Raw genomic sequence first — 17,323 nt, forward strand, 5'->3', positions numbered from 1 at the left:
CATGTAACCCAGTTGTCATCAGAGTTTTGGATTGGACCAAACAGGATTGGAAAACTGGGACACCTTGGGAAATCAGGTTTTATGTCACAGGAAGGGACCCTGGGGCCTTGTTACCTCCTGGTGGAGATTGAACAGCAGATGGTCCACTGTTTCACCCATTACCATCACCCCTGCAGACTCGGGCAGCACTCTGGTAGCCTCGGACCTGAGCTTAACTTCTGACTGCTTGTATGCAGGAACACCTTTTTTCTTGCAGCCCCCATTTTAGTCCCTATCCTAGTTGGCCTTGGTATGGCAGGATTGGCAGCAGTGGGTACCACAGCCCTAGTGCAAGAGAACAGCCCCCTGGACTCAGTTGAGTCCAAGTTCCAACTATGAACAAAAAAAGGGCGGAGTGAAGTGCCCACCAGAAATTATACACTAAAGCCCCCTAAACCTGATAGAAGGGGACCCTACCAGGGTCCCTGGAAACCACCTGACAGGCCATAAAAGTGAGGGAACGTTTCACCTGTGTTGCTAGAAACATGCCCCAGATTCAGCTCTGTTTATGTTTGTACCCAGGGCTTTGCTAGGTAATCAAAGCTTCACTAGAAATGGCATTAATGGCATTACCCCCCCCCCCTTGGAACCACATTTTGTTGATTAGCAACATCTAACTCCATATAAATGCATCTTTCAGGAGACTCAATGCTGTCTTCCCTACTGGGGAGGCAGTCACCGCAGTTAGTAAACACTCCTATCAAATTATATAATTGGCTTTGCTGTCCTGTCCATTGTATTTGTCCATTTCAACATCAATAAGGAAACACTGAGAACACTGACGCAGACAGACACAGAGAAAGGGCCACCCAATGCAGGAAAAATGTGCAACTGCGATTTCCTCTCACCAGAGAAGGATACTGGCTATAGTCTTAAGTTTGTTGTTGACCAATTGTGCATGACTCTTCAGGACCTCATTTGGGGTTTTCTTGGCACAGACATTGGAGTGGTTTGCCATTTCCTCTCATTTCACCATTTCCATTTCCAGCTCTTTTTACAGATGAGGAAACTGAGGAAAACAGGTTATGTGACTTGGCCAGGGTCACACAGATAGTGTCTGAGGACAGATCTAGGCCTGGTGCTCTATCCACAGCATCACCTAGCTATCCCTTATGGTCTTAAAAGGAGACTTTTAATAAGCAGAAGCTTCGAGTTAGCCCTTTGCCATGTGCGCTGTCCACACTACACGTCACCATCACTGTATGCAGCAGTTAGAGCCCACGTTGCTGGGTGTTCTTGCGGTAGAGTGGGGTAGACTCTTGGGGGGTGGGGGTAGATTTCAGTATTCTTCATATACTTCTGTACTAAATCCTTTTCCAAAAGTTAGTGGAAGTCTGGCTGATTTTCAATGGGAAGCACACTAGTGGGGGCTCATAAGCAAAAATATTAAAAACCTAGTCCCTTAAAGTCACCCCCAAAACCATGAGGGGAGAAACAGTCAACTGCCTCCTGGGACCCAGCCCTGCAATGTGCTTTGGGTTAGGGAAATGGCCCAGAGGTGCCCCCCAGTGTAGCGTGATGCTGAGACCTATCACTCTGCTGGGGACCAGGAAAAGCGGTGGGCACACTTCTTCCTCTTCACTGCCACTCAGGAATCATGGCCTTTTTCTCTAGAGCTTGGGCACCTGTGTTGTTCTGCTTGGTGAAAGCCTCGCCTGGTCCACTATGGCAAGGAAGTCACAAACTACTCCTTGGCCAGCTTCTCAACATCTGACTTTCTTCAAGGCATGCCCTCCCCCTGGCTCTAGAGCCATCATCAAATCAACTCTGGCATTGTTCCTGGAAGGAGTGTGTCTACTCTTCCAGAACCCAATCACTATTCCAGGAGCACTGGATCTGGAGTCAGGAAGACCTGAGTTCAAATCCAGCCCCTGAGACTGACTTACTGTGTGACCCTGGGCAAGTCACTTCACATCAGGCTCCTAAACCATAAAATGCAGATAACAATAGCGACTCCTTCACAGAGCTGTTATTGAGGACAATGAGATAATAATTATAAAATGTTGAGCACAATGCCTGGAACTTAGTGAGCGCCCCACGAGTGTTAGCTCCTCTTGGCTTTTATCAACAGCACTGGGAAGCAGGTGTTTCTGCTCTCCTCACCTTACAGATGATTAATAGTAAACTGTGAAGCCTGGACATCGCTGCTTATTTAAGTCTCTGTGACCAGCTGGTTTGATGGGCAGAGAATGGAAAAGGCTAACGGGGAAAGATGTTTCTCTGGTTTGATCCTAAACTGGAATCGAGACTGAGAGCTGATTAATTAATCAATGAGACTGTGCATTTCTATAAACGACAAAGAGAGGCAGGAATTAATGAGCAGATGAATAAACAAGGGAATGAAAAAACATTTACTCAGTTCTTGCTACACATCAGGCACTCTGCTCAATGCTTGGAGTACAAAGACAAGCCAACAAGACCATCCCACCTATCAAAGAGCTTACATTCTAAAGGGGGGGGGGAGGTGACAACATAAAGGGAGCTAGGCCATGGGGAGGGGGTGGAGCACAGGGGCATGTAGTTGGGGAGGGGAGTGCAGCACTGGAGAGAGTTCATCTGTCAGGGTCTGGGGTCCCAGAACCAGGGTCCAGGATCTGGAATGAAGAGAAAGGTGGATAACAGGATTAGAGACAGCATTGTGTGGAAATGTCTGGGAAAATATTAGAACAGCCCTTAGCTGGATCAGAATGGAATTAGAGTCTGGCATGCCCATTTTCTCCAGATCATAGTGTGTGCGAATAATGTGGAATTATTCCTGAATAATCCATCTTCAGATATTTGAGGTTCTGGCATGTGGAAAAGCAACTAGACGTGTTCTCCTTGGCTTCACAGGGCAGTGCAAAGAGCGATGGGGAGACACTACAAAGAGTCAGGTTTGGGATCAACATAATGAAAAATCACCTGGCTCTTAGAGCTATCTGAATCTCTGGATAGGCTGTGTCCAAAGGGAATGAGTCCTCCTCCACCCCCCACTTGGCATCCAGAATTTGAAATTGGATGAACATCCCTTTGGCATGACTGAGAGAGTATTCTAGTTTGGCTTACATTAGATCAGATGGGCTCTGGGCTCCTTTGGCCTCCAAAACCAGCCCCCTCCCCCCTCCTCCAGGAGTGTCTCAGTCACCAGTGAGCCCTTTGGAGCTCTTAGTGCATTATAAAGTCCTAGGACCTCTTCTCTTTGAATTGCCAACAATACAAGTCCTTTGGTGGACTTTGTTTTTTGTCATTCGATTTTACATTTGTTTCTATTAAACCTATACATTCCCAGACCCAGGCTGAGGATTCCAGACAACTGAAATCTTTTTCCTAAAACATTGTTGATTGGTTCACTGATCTCTCCCTCTGTGTGGATGGGAATTTGTCACTGTATGTAAGGCAGGAATTATTTAAGGCATCCAGATGTATGCTAGTGTGCACAAATGCAGGCATGGAGGTGTGTGGATGCTGGTTATGAATTGATGATGGAGGTGATAGCCAAGGCTGCGTCTGTCTGCACTGTGCTTTTCATCGCTGGGGCTCATTCCTTCTGAGCATTCTGACCTAGGGAGGAATTCTAGAAGAGAAGCAGATCCTGGTTATCAGGACTTTATTCACTTTAGTCCCCACTGACTGGGGAGGGGCTGGGCCCTGGTTCTTCCCTCTGCCCATCAGCTTCTGAGAAGGTCCCAGGCTGTCTAAGGACGTAGGAGCTTACAGGCTCTGTCCTAGAAGGGTTCGCAGGTGCTACAGGCTGGGAATACCTGGAGGGTGGGGCCCACAGAGGAGCTGGCCAGTCCTCAATGGGCAGGAGAATGGGATGTGAGAGGAGGGGAAGCCAGGCTCAGACCCTGAACCAGGAAGCAGTCAGAGGACCCAGGTGTTTCTTGAGCCAGGCTTGTGAGGCTGTCGCTGGAGACACAGATTACATTTCTAGGGAACAGGCAAGGTGCCAGAAACTTTTCTTTCTCTTTCTCTTCTCTTTACATCCAGATGACTTTCCCCTCACTTGGCCCTGGTTCCCTCATCCCACAGCCCAACATCTCACCTCGTATTAGGGGATCTTTGAAAGAAATAACTTCATCCTCTCCTGCATGGCCAAGGGGATGTCCTTCAAGGACTTGGGCTCTGCACAAAGTTTACGGATGGCTTCCCGGGTCTCTTTGCATAGCTTCTCCCCCAAGGTGGCCTCCACCCGGCCACGCCAAGCTGCCAACTTGGGCCGGCCCTCGAAGACATCAAAACCAGCATAGAAGGTCTGCAGGAAAACACTTCAAACTCAGCATTTCCGAAATTCCCCACTAACTCCCTTTGAAGAAGGGTAGTGTCCTAACCACTGGGGAGCTTGGAAACCTCCCCACTAACACCACCCCTTCCATCCAAATTTTCCAATCTCTATTCCACCTTCCTTACAATCATCTTGATTTACACACTGTAAGGGTTATGGGATTTAAAGATCTTCCATGCCCCATTGGACGTGCTGACGTAGCAGGAAGGGGCGGAGCAAGAGAAAGCGAAAGCCAGAGAAAGAGAAAGCCAAGCTAGCCTTCCTGCGGTGGCTGGAGGTGGTGGCGACGGAGGTGGCAGCAGCAGAGGCAGCGGCAGCGCGAAGCCCTTTTAGAGTTAGGACTGCTAAGGACTTTCTGCTAAGGACTCCTGCTGAGGACTGCCAGGGGCCGGAGCTGCTGGGAGCGTGCTTCCAGGGCGCTGGGTGGTTGCTGTGTGTGGGGAGAGGAGGACCTTTGCCTGAGGTAGCCTGTTCTGTTTTAAAGGCTTGAAAATGTGGGTGCTTTCTACTTTATCTACCTGTGCCAATGTCATAACTACTCTGATGGCCTTTACTTTCTGGTTTTGGGACTCAGTCTTTTGGTATCTTAATAAATTTTCCAGCTTATTCCCTTATATGACAACCATGATGTATTTTGTCATGGATAATTATATCAGCATATCTGTAATCTCCATAGCCATTGTGAATATGGCATTGCTGATACACACACTTGACCAAGGCTGCCCTTCTTCCTTGATATCTCCTCCATAACCTCCTAGCCAGCCAGTTGCCAAGAATCTTTAATTCCAACATCCCCAAAAATACTTCATTCATTTCCTAGGGAAACTAGGGACTTGGAAAACAGGAGCCGAATTCATCTGTTTCTAATCCATCTGCCTCACAACTCCCAAAGCATCTTCCTAAAATACAGGCTAACCTTGCCTGTGGCACTCTCTTGCTCAACATTCTTCAAAGGTTCCCTATTGCCTTGCCCAAAGAAAACAATGGAAAGAGATTAGACTTGAGCATCTGTCACCCTGGTCTTCATCGTCTGGTTTCACACCATTACCTTTCATGGAGTCTGTGTCCCAGACAAACTGGCCTCTGGGCTTGTGTCTGAACTGGGCAGCCCATTTCCAGTGTCCACATCTAACACTCCAACTCTCCCATGCCTGCAGCCTTTTCCCTCTTTAGCACCTCTGGAATCCTCAGCTCCCGCTCCGAGCTGGAGCTGAAGCACCTCCTCCCCCCAGTGGTTAGCACTCTGCCCTTCCTCAAGTGACCTTGAATTGGTTTTTTATCGGTATCCATGCTGTACTTTCCAGTAAAACATCAAGTCCTTGAGGGTGGAGGCTTCCTCTCCCCTCACATCCCAACTCATGCCCTCATCCTAGGGCACTTTTACCTACATATGCACTCTCCTTTCACACTCGGACTTCCCAAGCTCTCCACCTCCCCATTTTCCATGACCTGCACCTCAGCTACACACAGAGACAGTCAGACCCTTGACCAGGCCATCAGCCACAAGTCCTCTCCTTCCATACACAGGAACTCAGAGATTCCTTTATCTGACCATACTATTCTTTGGTCCTTGCATTCTCTCTGCCTCACATTCCCAAACATTCTTTTTCGTCACTGGAGTCAAGTCTGTCCCCCACACCTGCATCAGCTCCTCCAGTGCCATCAGATCAGCAAAGGAGATCTGGTCACCAGTGAGGAAGGACTTGTCCCGCAGGAACTTCTTCTCCAGATGGTGTAGGGATTGTGTCATGAAGGCTATGTTCCTGTCCACTTTCTCCTTGGGGATGTGGATGTCAATGAGAGGGCCCAGCACCTGTCAAGGAGGGGGAGGAGGGTTCAGTCTCAGCTATACAGAAAAGGTCACTTCCCCAAGTACACTTGGATCCATCTCTCCCTTCCCCCCAAGGCTTTAGGGACTTAGTGTAAGATGAAAGGTGAGGCCAGGTTGTAAGGACTCCCTAACCCCTTACCCTCAGCTCAGGCCCATTGTCTTACCCGAATCCATAGCAGTAAGCCAAACGTGCCCCGAATGGCGTCAGCATGCCAGGACAGGTATTCTTCAACCCGGGCCCTGGCCTGCAGGTCTGGAGGATACCAGTGAGCTGGGGTCTTGTATTTCTGACTCAGGTAGTGAAGGATGGCTGAACTGAGGGGGGAGGAAGGGCAGCCTCGGTCAACTCCCTCCCCCTGGCCCCTTCCCAGGATTCTCTCCCTTGGGCCTTCTCAGGTTTATCAGGGCAGTATCCTCATGCATTTCATAAATGGAATCCTTCCTTCAAAGGGCTAGAGAATTTGCTTTGGCCATCTCATCCAGCTATTCTTGTGCAATTCTTTCCAGGAAATTGTGCCTGTGCTTCTCTGTGTGTGTGTGTGTGTCTATATGTGGGTAGCAGTGGGTTGGCTGAGGGGTGAGGGTGGAGGACACAAGCTTGTACAATCTCCCCCCCCCCTCCCAGAGCAGCACTTTGGCCCTTGACTTTCAGTCATTGTCAGCACCAAAAAGGGTTTTTGGGAGAAGCCAAATGCCCTTGCATTACATCAGGAGGAAAAAAAAAGAAACAAAAACCTAGAAAAAAGAAACTTGGCCAACTTTTCATGGTAATTTAGGGACAAAACCAGGACTAGAACCAAGGGCCCAAAGCTCCCCTCTTCTCCCCTACACATCTGTCTCTCTCTCCTTATGCCCCTGGACATCTTTCTGTTCTCCAAGAAAGCTGAGATTAGGCAGGCAAGGTGAGATGCAATACAGTCCATATCATTAGGCCCATTGATGGCTGAATCATGGCTGTTAAACCATTCAAAATTGGAAGACCCCATTATCTCTCTTTCCCTCCCTCCATTCTTCCCTGCTCCCTCTGCCTCTCTCCCTCTCTGTGCATCCCTCTGTCTCCCTCTCTCTCCTTCTGTCTTTTTCACCCCTGTACTAACTTCAAAAATTTAGCTAAACTTTATAAAAATAACAACCTCCCATTTCACTCCAAAAGTCTTTCAGAGATAGCTAAGTGAAAGGTTATTTGGGAAGAAAATGAGGGTGTGACTATGGGAGGGTTTGAGGGCTATAGTGGAGCTTGGTCAAGGGCCTGGAAAAATACCCTTCTGCCAAGGTGAAATCTCCATCTTTCATGGCCGGCACCCTCTTCAGGCTGTTCACTTTGGCAAAATCATCAGTCATGTGCTGCCCTAAAAGGAGAGCAGATGAGCCAAGTGAGGCAAGAAGAGCCCTCTCCCCTCCCCAGTAAGCTGTAGCCCTCAGGGAACTGCCAACAGCTTCTTAGTGCTTGGGTATCCTTGAAAAAGGGTGAGACAATGATTTCTCACGTTCTCAGTGTGGGACAGGATGTGCTGGTGAGTTCATTAAGGCTGTCACTATGACTCCTCACCCCTAGTGAAAGGCCTTGTCCAAGAGGGTGAGCCCAAGGCCAAGGTCATGAATGTGGCCAGCTCAAGGTCAAGGTGGGGACAACTGCTCAGGCACAGCCCTGAAGGCCTCTTCCAGTCTGCCTGGCCCAAATCCCTCCTTCCAGAAGAAACAAGAGGGGCTCTTATTCTCTGCCTGATTCTGACCAAAAGAGTTGCTAAAGTGGAAATGATGGAACCCTGGGAGCAGGTGGCCATTCCACATGAGCTTGTGGTTTTGTGCTTGGTCAGTCATTTTCAGTCTCCTCTTGACCCTCCATGACCTTTTTCAGATTTTCTTGGCAAAGATACTAGACACCTTTGCCATTTCCTTCTCCAGCCCATTTTATAGGTGAGGAAACAGAGGCAAATGGGGTGAAGTGACCTCCTCAGGGTCACACAGCTAGTGAGTGTCCCAGGCCAGATTTGATCTCAGGAAGATGAGTCTTCCTGACTCCGGGCCCAGCACTCGATCCACTCTGCCACCTAGTTTCCCTAGAGTTTGTGATAAAACAATGCCAAGTTGGCATGGTCTCCTGTGCTGCCTGAATTTCTGAAGAACAGATCCTCAATTGTTCAGTGAGAGTTTAGGTCACATCTCTTCAACCAATAATCTGTAAGGAAAGTTACCCCAAACAAAAGGGTAGCTCTCAGCGATGAAATTAATCTCTGAACCTGTAAAGAAACAATTCCATGAGAAATGGAAACATGGGAGATATCTAAAGAGGTGGAGGAGAGGTCACTCACACTTTGTGAAGAATGAGGTCAGTATACTGGTCAATGGGAGAATGTAGTAGCCCCAGTGTCTATAGGTTACAGCATGTCATCTGACAAAGTGCCTCATTTTATGTGAGTGTGAAAGATGGAGAGAGGTAGGCCAGAATAGGTTCCCAAAATGGGTGATACTGCCCCCTGGGGAGTGCTGGAACAGCACAGCAGGGTAGAAGTAAAAATGGGAAGGGGACTGAATAAAAATAAGGGTTCAGTAGAAGCATAAGGAAATAAGATGAGAAAATTTTGAAAAAAACATTTGCATGTATCTCATCTATTGTGTAACAGAGTTAGTCACAGCGAATACTTAATTATCAAAATAAACACACAAAATGCAAGTTATAACAGATCAGTGGTCAAGTCTGCCAACAGGTCTTAACAAGGAAGTGTTGGCAAGCAAGCTTGTAACACACTGTCAAGTAAGTCCAGCATCCACAGACAGGACAATGTATGTGTAATGATTTGTTTATGTAACAATAGTATATGCTTACATTATGCAATATTACATCATCAATATTTCAATATGGAAAAAAACACAAATTTCCATAAATTATTACATTTAAGATGTATTATTTTTAAAAAAATATTTTTTGAAATGACACAAATTAAAAAAAACAGTTAAAAGGCTAAAGAAAAGTAGAATTCCAGGAGGGTGGAGCCTCAGGGTAACTTTTTTTTTTAAGGAAGCAGTAGGCCAAACAAGTTTGACTAGCTGGAGGTGTTTGTCAGAGGTCAGCATCATGGCAGACTTAGACTGGCTGAATGATCAGATCCCAATGGCAATCATAAACTGTTCAAAGGGTGCTTAGACAATGTTGTCTTCTGAGGTGCCCTTGGCCAGTCAACACTTTTACCAGTGATTTTGATGAAGGCTTCAATAGCACAAAGTGCCATATTTCCAGGTGCTAGGTAGCTGGGAGGAAGAGTTAGCATGTGAGATGACTTCACCTCCTATCTGGCTACCATCCTTGGGACTTCACCATCCTCTCCCAGAATTTCCTCCTCTTCACAGATATCAACAAACCTGACACTCACACCTCCTCAGAATGCTCACTCCAGGGACCTCTTCCTCCCTCTGCTTGGCTAATGGAGATCTTCTCTTTAAGGAGGGCACCCAGGGTGGCCATCTCATCATTTCCCACCTAGCTCCACCCTCCTCTGGACTTCATCAGGCCTTCACACTAGGGGCCCTCCTTCCCTTGCCAGCTTTTTTAAAAATGTATTTTCTTTGCCATGACATTATGAGCTCCTTGAGGGCAGGGACTGTCTATTTCCTTTCTTTGTCTCCCTTAGCATCTATATGACACTAATATAAGGTTTGTAAAATGCTTTAAATCCATTAACTCATTTTGTAAGGCTGGTACTATTACGGTTCCTGTTTTTTTTTTTTGGAAGGAGGAAACTGACCCTGATAAAGGTTAAGTGGATTGCCCAAGGTCACAAAACTAGTAACTAAGGCAGAAGTTGAACTCAGTTCTTCCATGTAGTTCAAGGCCAATACTCTATCCAGTGTACCACCTCGCTGCCCAGGATTGATTAAATCCTGAGAGACTAAGTGATTTAATAGAGAGAAATGTTTGTTACTACATTTGGAAAAGGTGACTTTCTCTAGTTCATTTCATAATATTAAATGAAGTGGGCTGAGTACTCTGAGCTTAGTTGATTAAAAATATATGTGTGCAAAATTGTATTAACTAATGGGAAATATGACCCCTGGGTGTGACGTGTCCTTCCTTCTCAAAGAGGACCATGAGACCAGGAAGATGATGCCCTGACTGCATGTGAATTGGAGTGTAGTGAGGCAGGGCCGTGCAAAGTCCCCAGCCTCACCTTCTCCTCCAGGGCCATCAGGCCAGTGAGGGCCAGATATAGATCAGGTGACTGAAGATGGCCTGATGAACATGGCAGACTAGACTGAGCCAAGCAGCAGGCTCTAGAGGCCAGCCAGTGTCCAGGGAAGCCCTCAGGCTCCTGCCCCCCTCTCATGGGTCCTCTTAGACAATGAAGGAGAAATACCAAGGCAGGAGCACTTCCTCTTCTTTCCACTTTTCTCCCTCCAGTCTGTCAGTCAGTCCCTTAGCTTCCTGTTCCTTCCCTCTTTGTCTTTCCCCCAACAAGTTAGCCAGATTGGAGAGTTTTGATTTTCCCACTTAATCCAATTATCTTCAGATTGCTTATTTTCAAAAGAAGTGGTACACCACCAAAGGCAAGTTGTGTAATGTGCTCATGGGATTTAAGGGTGACCAAGGAAATAGGGGTGGTTTCCCTTGCAGAGATGGGAGTCTACATTATCTATTGCTTAGATAAGCTGGGTAGGGAAGGAAAAAGGAAGAGAGGGGGAGAAGAAGGCAGGAAAGAAGGAGAGAGGGGGAGGCAGGAGAGGAAGGGGAAGGTGGAGGGAGAAAAGGAGGAGAGAAGAGAGAAAGAGTAAAGGGGAAGGAGACAGGGAGTCAGAGAGGAGGAAAGAGAGTTAATTTCCATAAGTTTTAAGGAAAAAAAAAACTGTTACCAAAAGAGCCAGATGAGGAAAGCAAGCCAGTGGAACTGAGGATGTCTGAGGGTAAAACCTGCAGGATGGTGGCTGAGGAAGGACTTTGCACCTTTCTGTCTCGTTTGAGCTGGAGGTTTCCAGTTGATCTCAGCACTAGAACTGGAAGCTAGTTGGTCTTGTGCCTAGAGGATTTGGAGTCAGGAGACTCTGGGCTCAGGGAGTCCTCAGACACATACTGGCCCAATGGACCCATAGAAGTTCCACAACCTCTCTCTCTGCAAGTCCTGGGGCAATGCTTCAAGACTGAGCATCAGAGGTAGGGGCAGGAGAGGCTTCATGGGCGTTTACTAAGTCAAGTCAGCAAGCACCTACTAAGTGCCAGCCACTCCAGGAAGCCCAGAGGACACAGCTGCAGAGCAGCTTGTTTTGTTTTCTTTCTAGTTGGGGTTATTTTTGTCTGTTTTATTTCGTGTTTTAATCCGGCCTCTCTACCCGGGAAAGAGCATTCCCAGAACACCCAGGAGTTCTCCCAGGTCGCCCGGGCTGCCCTGGGACAGGCAGCCTCCACACCTTGGCCAGCTAAGAAGAGGCTCACAGTGGGCGCACCGAGTCAGACAATTCAGCCAGCTCAAGATCTGAGGTCCGGCCTGGGCTTCTAAGAGGGAAAAAGAGAGGGGAAGAGGACAAGAATGCTACCAGTGAGTGAGCTTATGTCGGTCATTAGGCGGCATCAAGCAGGTCACACAGTGACTGGCGGGACAGCAGTCCCTGTCTCCTCCAAACCCCAGCTGAGAGGTCCCCAAATGCTGGGGAGCTGGAGGAGGAAGCACCACGGCCATCTGGGGCTCTTGCCTCCGTTCCCATTTTGGTCCCGGCCCCCCACCCCCCAGTACTACAATAGAGTCAGGGCGGGAGGAGCTGCCCTCTCTTCCTAAAGGAGCCTGGGGCCCATCTACAGCACCCCACTCCCACCCCGCCTGTTAGGGCCGTCTCCCACCCCCACTTTCAGTCTGAAGGGGAAGGGGGAAGAGCAAGGACTGGGCTGGGGGGTGGGGGCTGGAGTTCGGGTTGTTTGGGATCATCTGGACTAGGCGTGAGCACAGCCTGACTGGGGGCAGGTTTTGTTTAAGGCTGGGACAAGGACTGTTTGGGGCCCAGTATTTGGGATTGGGGGCAGCCCGGCCTGGGCGCTCACCCCGGAACAGCTCCACTGTCTTCACCTCGAAGGGGATGCGATTAACCTTGGCGAAGAGGTAGACCGCGCGGCAGGGCTGGGAGAGTAAATCCAGGTAAAGTTCCAAACCCATGGTTGGGAAGAGTGCTGTGATTCGATCTGTTGCGATCTAGGAGGAGGAAGTCCAAGTGTCCCCGCCCAAAATCGTGTAGGGGCAGTCCTCCGCCCTCCGGGAGGACCAATGCAAAGTCCGGAGGGAAAGAGGGCTGGACAGGACTGACCCATTCCTGGAGAGGTATTATGACATCCGCCCCAGCTCCCCCCACGCGCCTGAGACTGTGCGGGAAAGGCCACTGAGCAGTGCAGGGTGAAGAGCTGGGTTCTGGAGCCTGGCCTCTCCCGTTGTCTCCCCAGGTGCCTCAGCCCTCCTGCTAACCTCAGCTGGTAATGGGAATGGAGGCAGAGGCCTTTGTTCACGTCAGAGAAAAAGACTGAAACAGAAAGAGAAGGGGGGAGACCTTTTAACAGAAAATCAAATCAAATCTCCGTCGCCGCCCTCCCCCCAAGTTGTCATCCATTGAGTGGCTTCAGGACAGTAGAGCCCTCTCCCTGCTTCCCACCCCTCTGGGGCCACAGAGCCTAGAAGGATCCCTTCCCTGCTGGCTCTTGTCTCTCTCCTCACACTTCTCTTAATTCTTTCTTTTTTTTTTCTTTCTTTCTTTCTTCCTTCCTTTCTCTCTTTCTTTCTCCCTCCCTCCTTCCCTCCTTCCCTCCTTCCTTCTCTCTCTCTCTCTCTCTCTCTCTCTCTCTCTCTCTCTCTCTCTCTCTCTCTCTCTCTCTCTCTCTCTCCCTCTCCTTTCCTGGTTCTATCCCCACCTTCAGTTTTTCTATCACAGTGATTGCTGCCTGGGCCCCATCCCCTGCTCCTCAGCCCAGAGTCAAACCCTCCCAGTACAAAGACAAAGGGTTAATGAAAAAGCCCAGACACAGCACCTGCCTCAGACCAGCTGGCCCCTTCTCTGCAGTGCTAGGGGAGCACCTGCTGTGCTCTCAGGGAGTTCCTTCCTTTCCCTTTGCCTTTTGCTTAGCGATGCTTTTATGCTCACTGGGCGATGGCGCAGTTTGGCTTTGCTTCTCTGGCTCTCTTAGGCTCCTGGACACACTGCAATAGGCACGTGGCTGGTTTGTGGTAGCAAAGCCTGGGGAGCAAAGTGGGTGCTAGGGCTGCCCTGGTAGCTGCAGGAATGGAGAATTCTTTGCTCTAAGATGTGAGAAATTGTAAGAAATTATAACTCAAAGGTCCACACAGCTTTAAGGTCTGCAAAGCCCGTTGGATCCTGACAATGGCCCTAGGGGAGGTGAGTGCTATTACTTCCACTGTATAGACAAGAAAACAGGGAGAGAAATCAAAGGACTTGCTCAGGACTATGGGTCTGAGAAGGGTCTGAGACAGGATTGAAACTGGGCTCCTGCTACCTCCAGTTCTACGGCCCTCTCCAAGGCACCATCCAGGAATTTTTGAAAAGCTGAATGTTAAAAATTGTCTTTACATGTAATTGGAAAAAATCATATTAAAAACAATCATTTACAACAACTCGTTCAGCTATTCCCCAAATGATGGGCATGCCCTCAATTTCCAATTCTTTGCCACCACAAAAAGTTGCCATAAATGATTTTTATACACATGGGTCTGAAGGGTCAAGGTAAGCCCCTCTGTGAAAAATAAGACCATACAAACCACGGCTCCAACTCAATATGACCTTTCTGTTATCCTGAGCTGTTTGGGAACAGGGGTCCTGAGAACCCGAGGGCTGCTCCTCTCCTGGGGCCCTGGCCATGTCCTTGAGAAGGGATATGATAACTGTCCAATTCCTGCAACTAGCCACTCCAAGGAAACATTGCTCTTGGGGGGCCTTGGAGTGATTGGCCTCAGTCCCAGGCCTTACACAAGATACGATGCTTGCTAAAAACACCTGGCAGTATGCCTTCTTTGTTCTCAGCACTACTTAAACTGTCAGATTCAGACCCCAAATTGGAATCTCACCATGGAAGACCCTCCTGTGTGGAACCCTGATGGCTGTACCTAGGATTCCCCAGCTTGTGTGGTCAGGTCTTGGTGCTTCCCCACAATGGTGATGCTTATATATATATATATATATATATATGTATATATATATATATATACACATATATATCCATTATTAATCATAGTTGCTCTTACTCTGTTATTGCCAGTTTCCTTCCCATTCACCTATACTCTAAGTAAACTATATTGGATCTTTTGAAGTGCTGAGTGTTCCATTCACTCCCATCCTGAATCTTCTTAATTGGACAGGGTCCTTTTCCTTTTTTTTCTTTTTTAAATCTCTTTGGGTCAAAAGGTGTGCACAGATTTATATCCCTTTGGCATAGTTCCAAATCACTCTCCAGAATGGTTGGATCAGTTCACAACTCCACTAAAGATGCATTAGTGCTCCAGTTTTTCACATTCCTGCCATCATCTGTCATTTTCCTTTTCTGTCAGATAAGCCAATTTGGTAGCTGGGAAGTGGTACTTCAGAGCTGCTTTAATGTGGATTTCTCTAATCAGCAATGACTTAGGGCATTCTTTTGGTACCATCATAGATAGCTTTGATTTCTCCCTCTGAGAATTGCCTATTCATATCCTTCATCACTTGGGGAATGACTTGTATTCTTATAAATTTGACTGTTTTCTATATATTTGAGAAATGAAGCATTTATCAAAGAAACTTTCTGTAAACATTTTTCATAGTTATAATTACTAACTGTGTATTTCTCTCCATCCTATTTTCCCCTTGTTTATCCTTCTGTCTCTCCTTTCCCCTTGTCCCTCCTCAGATATCTGCTTCTGATCACCACCTCCCCCAATCTGCCCTCCCTTCTCTAATGCCTTTCCCCTCTTCCTTCTGGTAAGATGGATTTTCATACCCAACTGAGTGTGTATATTATTCCCTCTTTAAACCAATTCTGATGGGAGTAAGGTTCAAGCCCAGCCCACCACCCTCATATCCAATAAGCATCTCTTGCATCTGGCATTCAATGAGCCCACAAGCATTTATTATTTTTTCCCCTGCTCTCCCTTGATGCAGCCACCCCCTGGTACAGGCCTGTACTGTAATGCCAAGGAAAGGCAACTTCCCAAGGTTCAAAATACCAGCATAGGTGTTCTCCATTTTATTCAGTGACCAACCAAGAACAGAGAAGATCAAAACATGACATCATTCCAAATACAGCATTTACTAAGCGTGATTAAATAATCTCCAAGTACTACCCCACCCCAGGACCTCCCATTCATTCAATCAATTACAAAGTCCCTGTTCTAAATACTACTCCACCCCTAGGCTGTACCTTCATTTGGTCCATCACAAAACGCCTCTTCTCAAATGGAGAATAGTTTCTAATCATAAGTAAAGTACATTCACTTGTTCAACCACAGAACACAAAAAGGTCAAAAGTTCCCCATCCCTGGATCACAATTGAATCTACCCCAGAGTTACATCAAGTTTAAGCACAGCACTTAATACCCAAATGGAGGTCTTTTCTTCATCTTGACACAAGGCAAGTTCTCAGCAATCTTAGTTCCTGGGGAGACAAGGCCTAGCAAGGCCACAAGATACATTGCCAGTCCCCTCATTAATTCATCCTCTGTCTGTAGAACAGTCCTAGAACCCTTGAAAATATTAGCAAAACCATCTCCCAGGATTTCTGTAAACATACAACAAGAAAATCCTTCTTCAGGGCTTCTGAACTGAAGGCCCTAGCAGGGGGGAGGCTTGGGGATGGTGGTGTCCCCTGCAGCATTATGGTGTATAGATTTCTTTGTTGCTTTGCTTAACAGGCAACTGCTCAGAGTCTTTGTGATGCAGTTAAGGAAAGCCCATCATACTCTCACCTAAAGGTGACACAGCCTTGTGGGACTGCAAAGCGGATGCTTTCTTTCCCCTCAGACTATGGTCCAGCTCTCTAGGCCAGCCAAGGCATACTCTTGACTTCTCTTCAGTCTTCAGCTCCCAGATGATCCAGGCTGATCAGAATTCTCATCCCAGAGGCCTTGTGCTAGCAAGGAAATCACCTCCCACTGATGCTTGGCACTTGACTCCAAAAGACTCTTGACCCATAAGATTTTTTCCAAGAGTGGAAGCTTCATTTCTCAGGATTTCTGATCACTGACATGCTCAAGGAAAGATATAGAACAATGTGGGCAGGGACTTGGGCTTGCCTAGGCTAGCACAGATCCCCACTGGTACCTGCTTGTAGCTACAGCTTCTGTGAGGTGGGAGAGAGGAGAGAAATCCTCTCCCATACCTATCAGACTCACCCTTGCTGAGAATCCAAGGGAGAAAAGGCATTCCCACTGAGACAGGGGCCCTAGAATATTGAGCTGAAGGGGGTACCTCATTCTCATAGACCTAAGAGAGGAGATATCCCAGACAACAGTCCTTCCCTCAACACAGTAGGCATTGATCTTTGACCCACCCTTCCCCATCACAAGGACCAAGCAAGAGTTGTTGTGTCCTTCCATCAAGGTGCACATTACTGAGCAAAGAGCTGAAATGCAGGACTAGCTTTGTGGGTGAGGCAGCAGATGAGGGGACCCCCATTAGCCCTACTACACAGAGTCAGAAAGGGAAATACCTGCTCTTTCTACTACTGACTTTGTCTAGGCCTTAGGTGAAGGAGACTGTATAGTCTAGTGAAAAGATCATTGCCTTGGGGTGACTAGGAGTCACAATGAATAAAGTACCAGCCTTGGAGTCAGGAGGACCTGAGTTCAAATCCAACCTCAGACACTTAACATTTACTAGTCCTGTGACCTTGGGCAAGTCACTTAATCCCAATTGCCCTGCCTTCTCCCTCAAAAAAGCAAAAAAAAAAATAAATCATTGCCTCTAGAAGAGTACAGGTACAAATCCTACCTCTCACATTATATAAGGGGAGGGTAACCCCTACCCCACCCCCACTTAAAAGCAATTATCTCCCTTCTGTACCAGCATTTTGGATTCTATCAGAACGTCTGTGAATAAGGCTTCACACCTCCCTGAGTCACCCGAAGCCATTGAGTGAGGGACTGAAATGGAGAGCTGTCACCAGACAAGGCAGAGGAAAGTTATGGAAGACAAAATAGTGCTTTGCTGCTTGTTGCACTTAGTCCAGTGCCTTTGAGCCT

General features: G+C 47.6%; 1 protein-coding gene across 2 annotated transcripts; it reads right to left on the reverse strand.

Moving 5' to 3' along the window:
• Positions 1 to 2,376: 2,376 nt before the first annotated feature.
• On the reverse strand, positions 2,377 to 12,345 carry LOC138167916 (glutathione S-transferase theta-2-like). Of its 2 annotated transcripts, none has more exons than XM_069096883.1 (6): positions 12,157 to 12,345; positions 7,396 to 7,483; positions 6,299 to 6,449; positions 5,943 to 6,116; positions 4,064 to 4,273; positions 2,377 to 2,633 (listed from the first exon to the last, which is right to left on the reverse strand). In XM_069096883.1, the coding sequence occupies exons 1-5, from the start codon at positions 12,266 to 12,268 to the stop codon at positions 4,070 to 4,072; spliced, it is 729 nt and encodes a 242-aa protein (XP_068952984.1). In that variant the 5' UTR covers positions 12,269 to 12,345; the 3' UTR covers positions 2,377 to 2,633; positions 4,064 to 4,069. The 2 variants fall into 2 exon arrangements, with proteins under 2 accessions (XP_068952984.1, XP_068952986.1); XM_069096885.1 differs by lacking the exon at positions 2,377 to 2,633 and adding an exon at positions 2,644 to 3,592.
• Between the last annotated feature and the right edge of the window lie 4,978 nt (positions 12,346 to 17,323).

The sequence above is a fragment of the Petaurus breviceps genome, unplaced genomic scaffold, assembly GCF_028583685.1.
Source record: "Petaurus breviceps papuanus isolate PSGF00001 unplaced genomic scaffold, PetGlider_PUasm1.0 328, whole genome shotgun sequence".
NCBI lineage: Eukaryota > Metazoa > Chordata > Mammalia > Diprotodontia > Petauridae > Petaurus > Petaurus breviceps.

What these genes read in the sequence shown, in the direction of transcription:
- LOC138167916 (XM_069096883.1), bottom strand. Translation starts at nt 12,268, where the DNA reads ATGGGTTTGGAACTTTACCTGGATTTACTCTCCCAGCCCTGCCGCGCG. An exon ending in GATTTCACCTTGGCAGAAGG is followed by an intron (nt 6,450 to 7,395) that starts GTATTTTTCCAG and finishes CTCCCCCCTCAG; the next exon opens with TTCAGCCATCCTTCACTACC. An exon ending in GCTTACTGCTATGGATTCGG is followed by an intron (nt 6,117 to 6,298) that starts GTAAGACAATGG and finishes CCTCCTTGACAG; the next exon opens with GTGCTGGGCCCTCTCATTGA.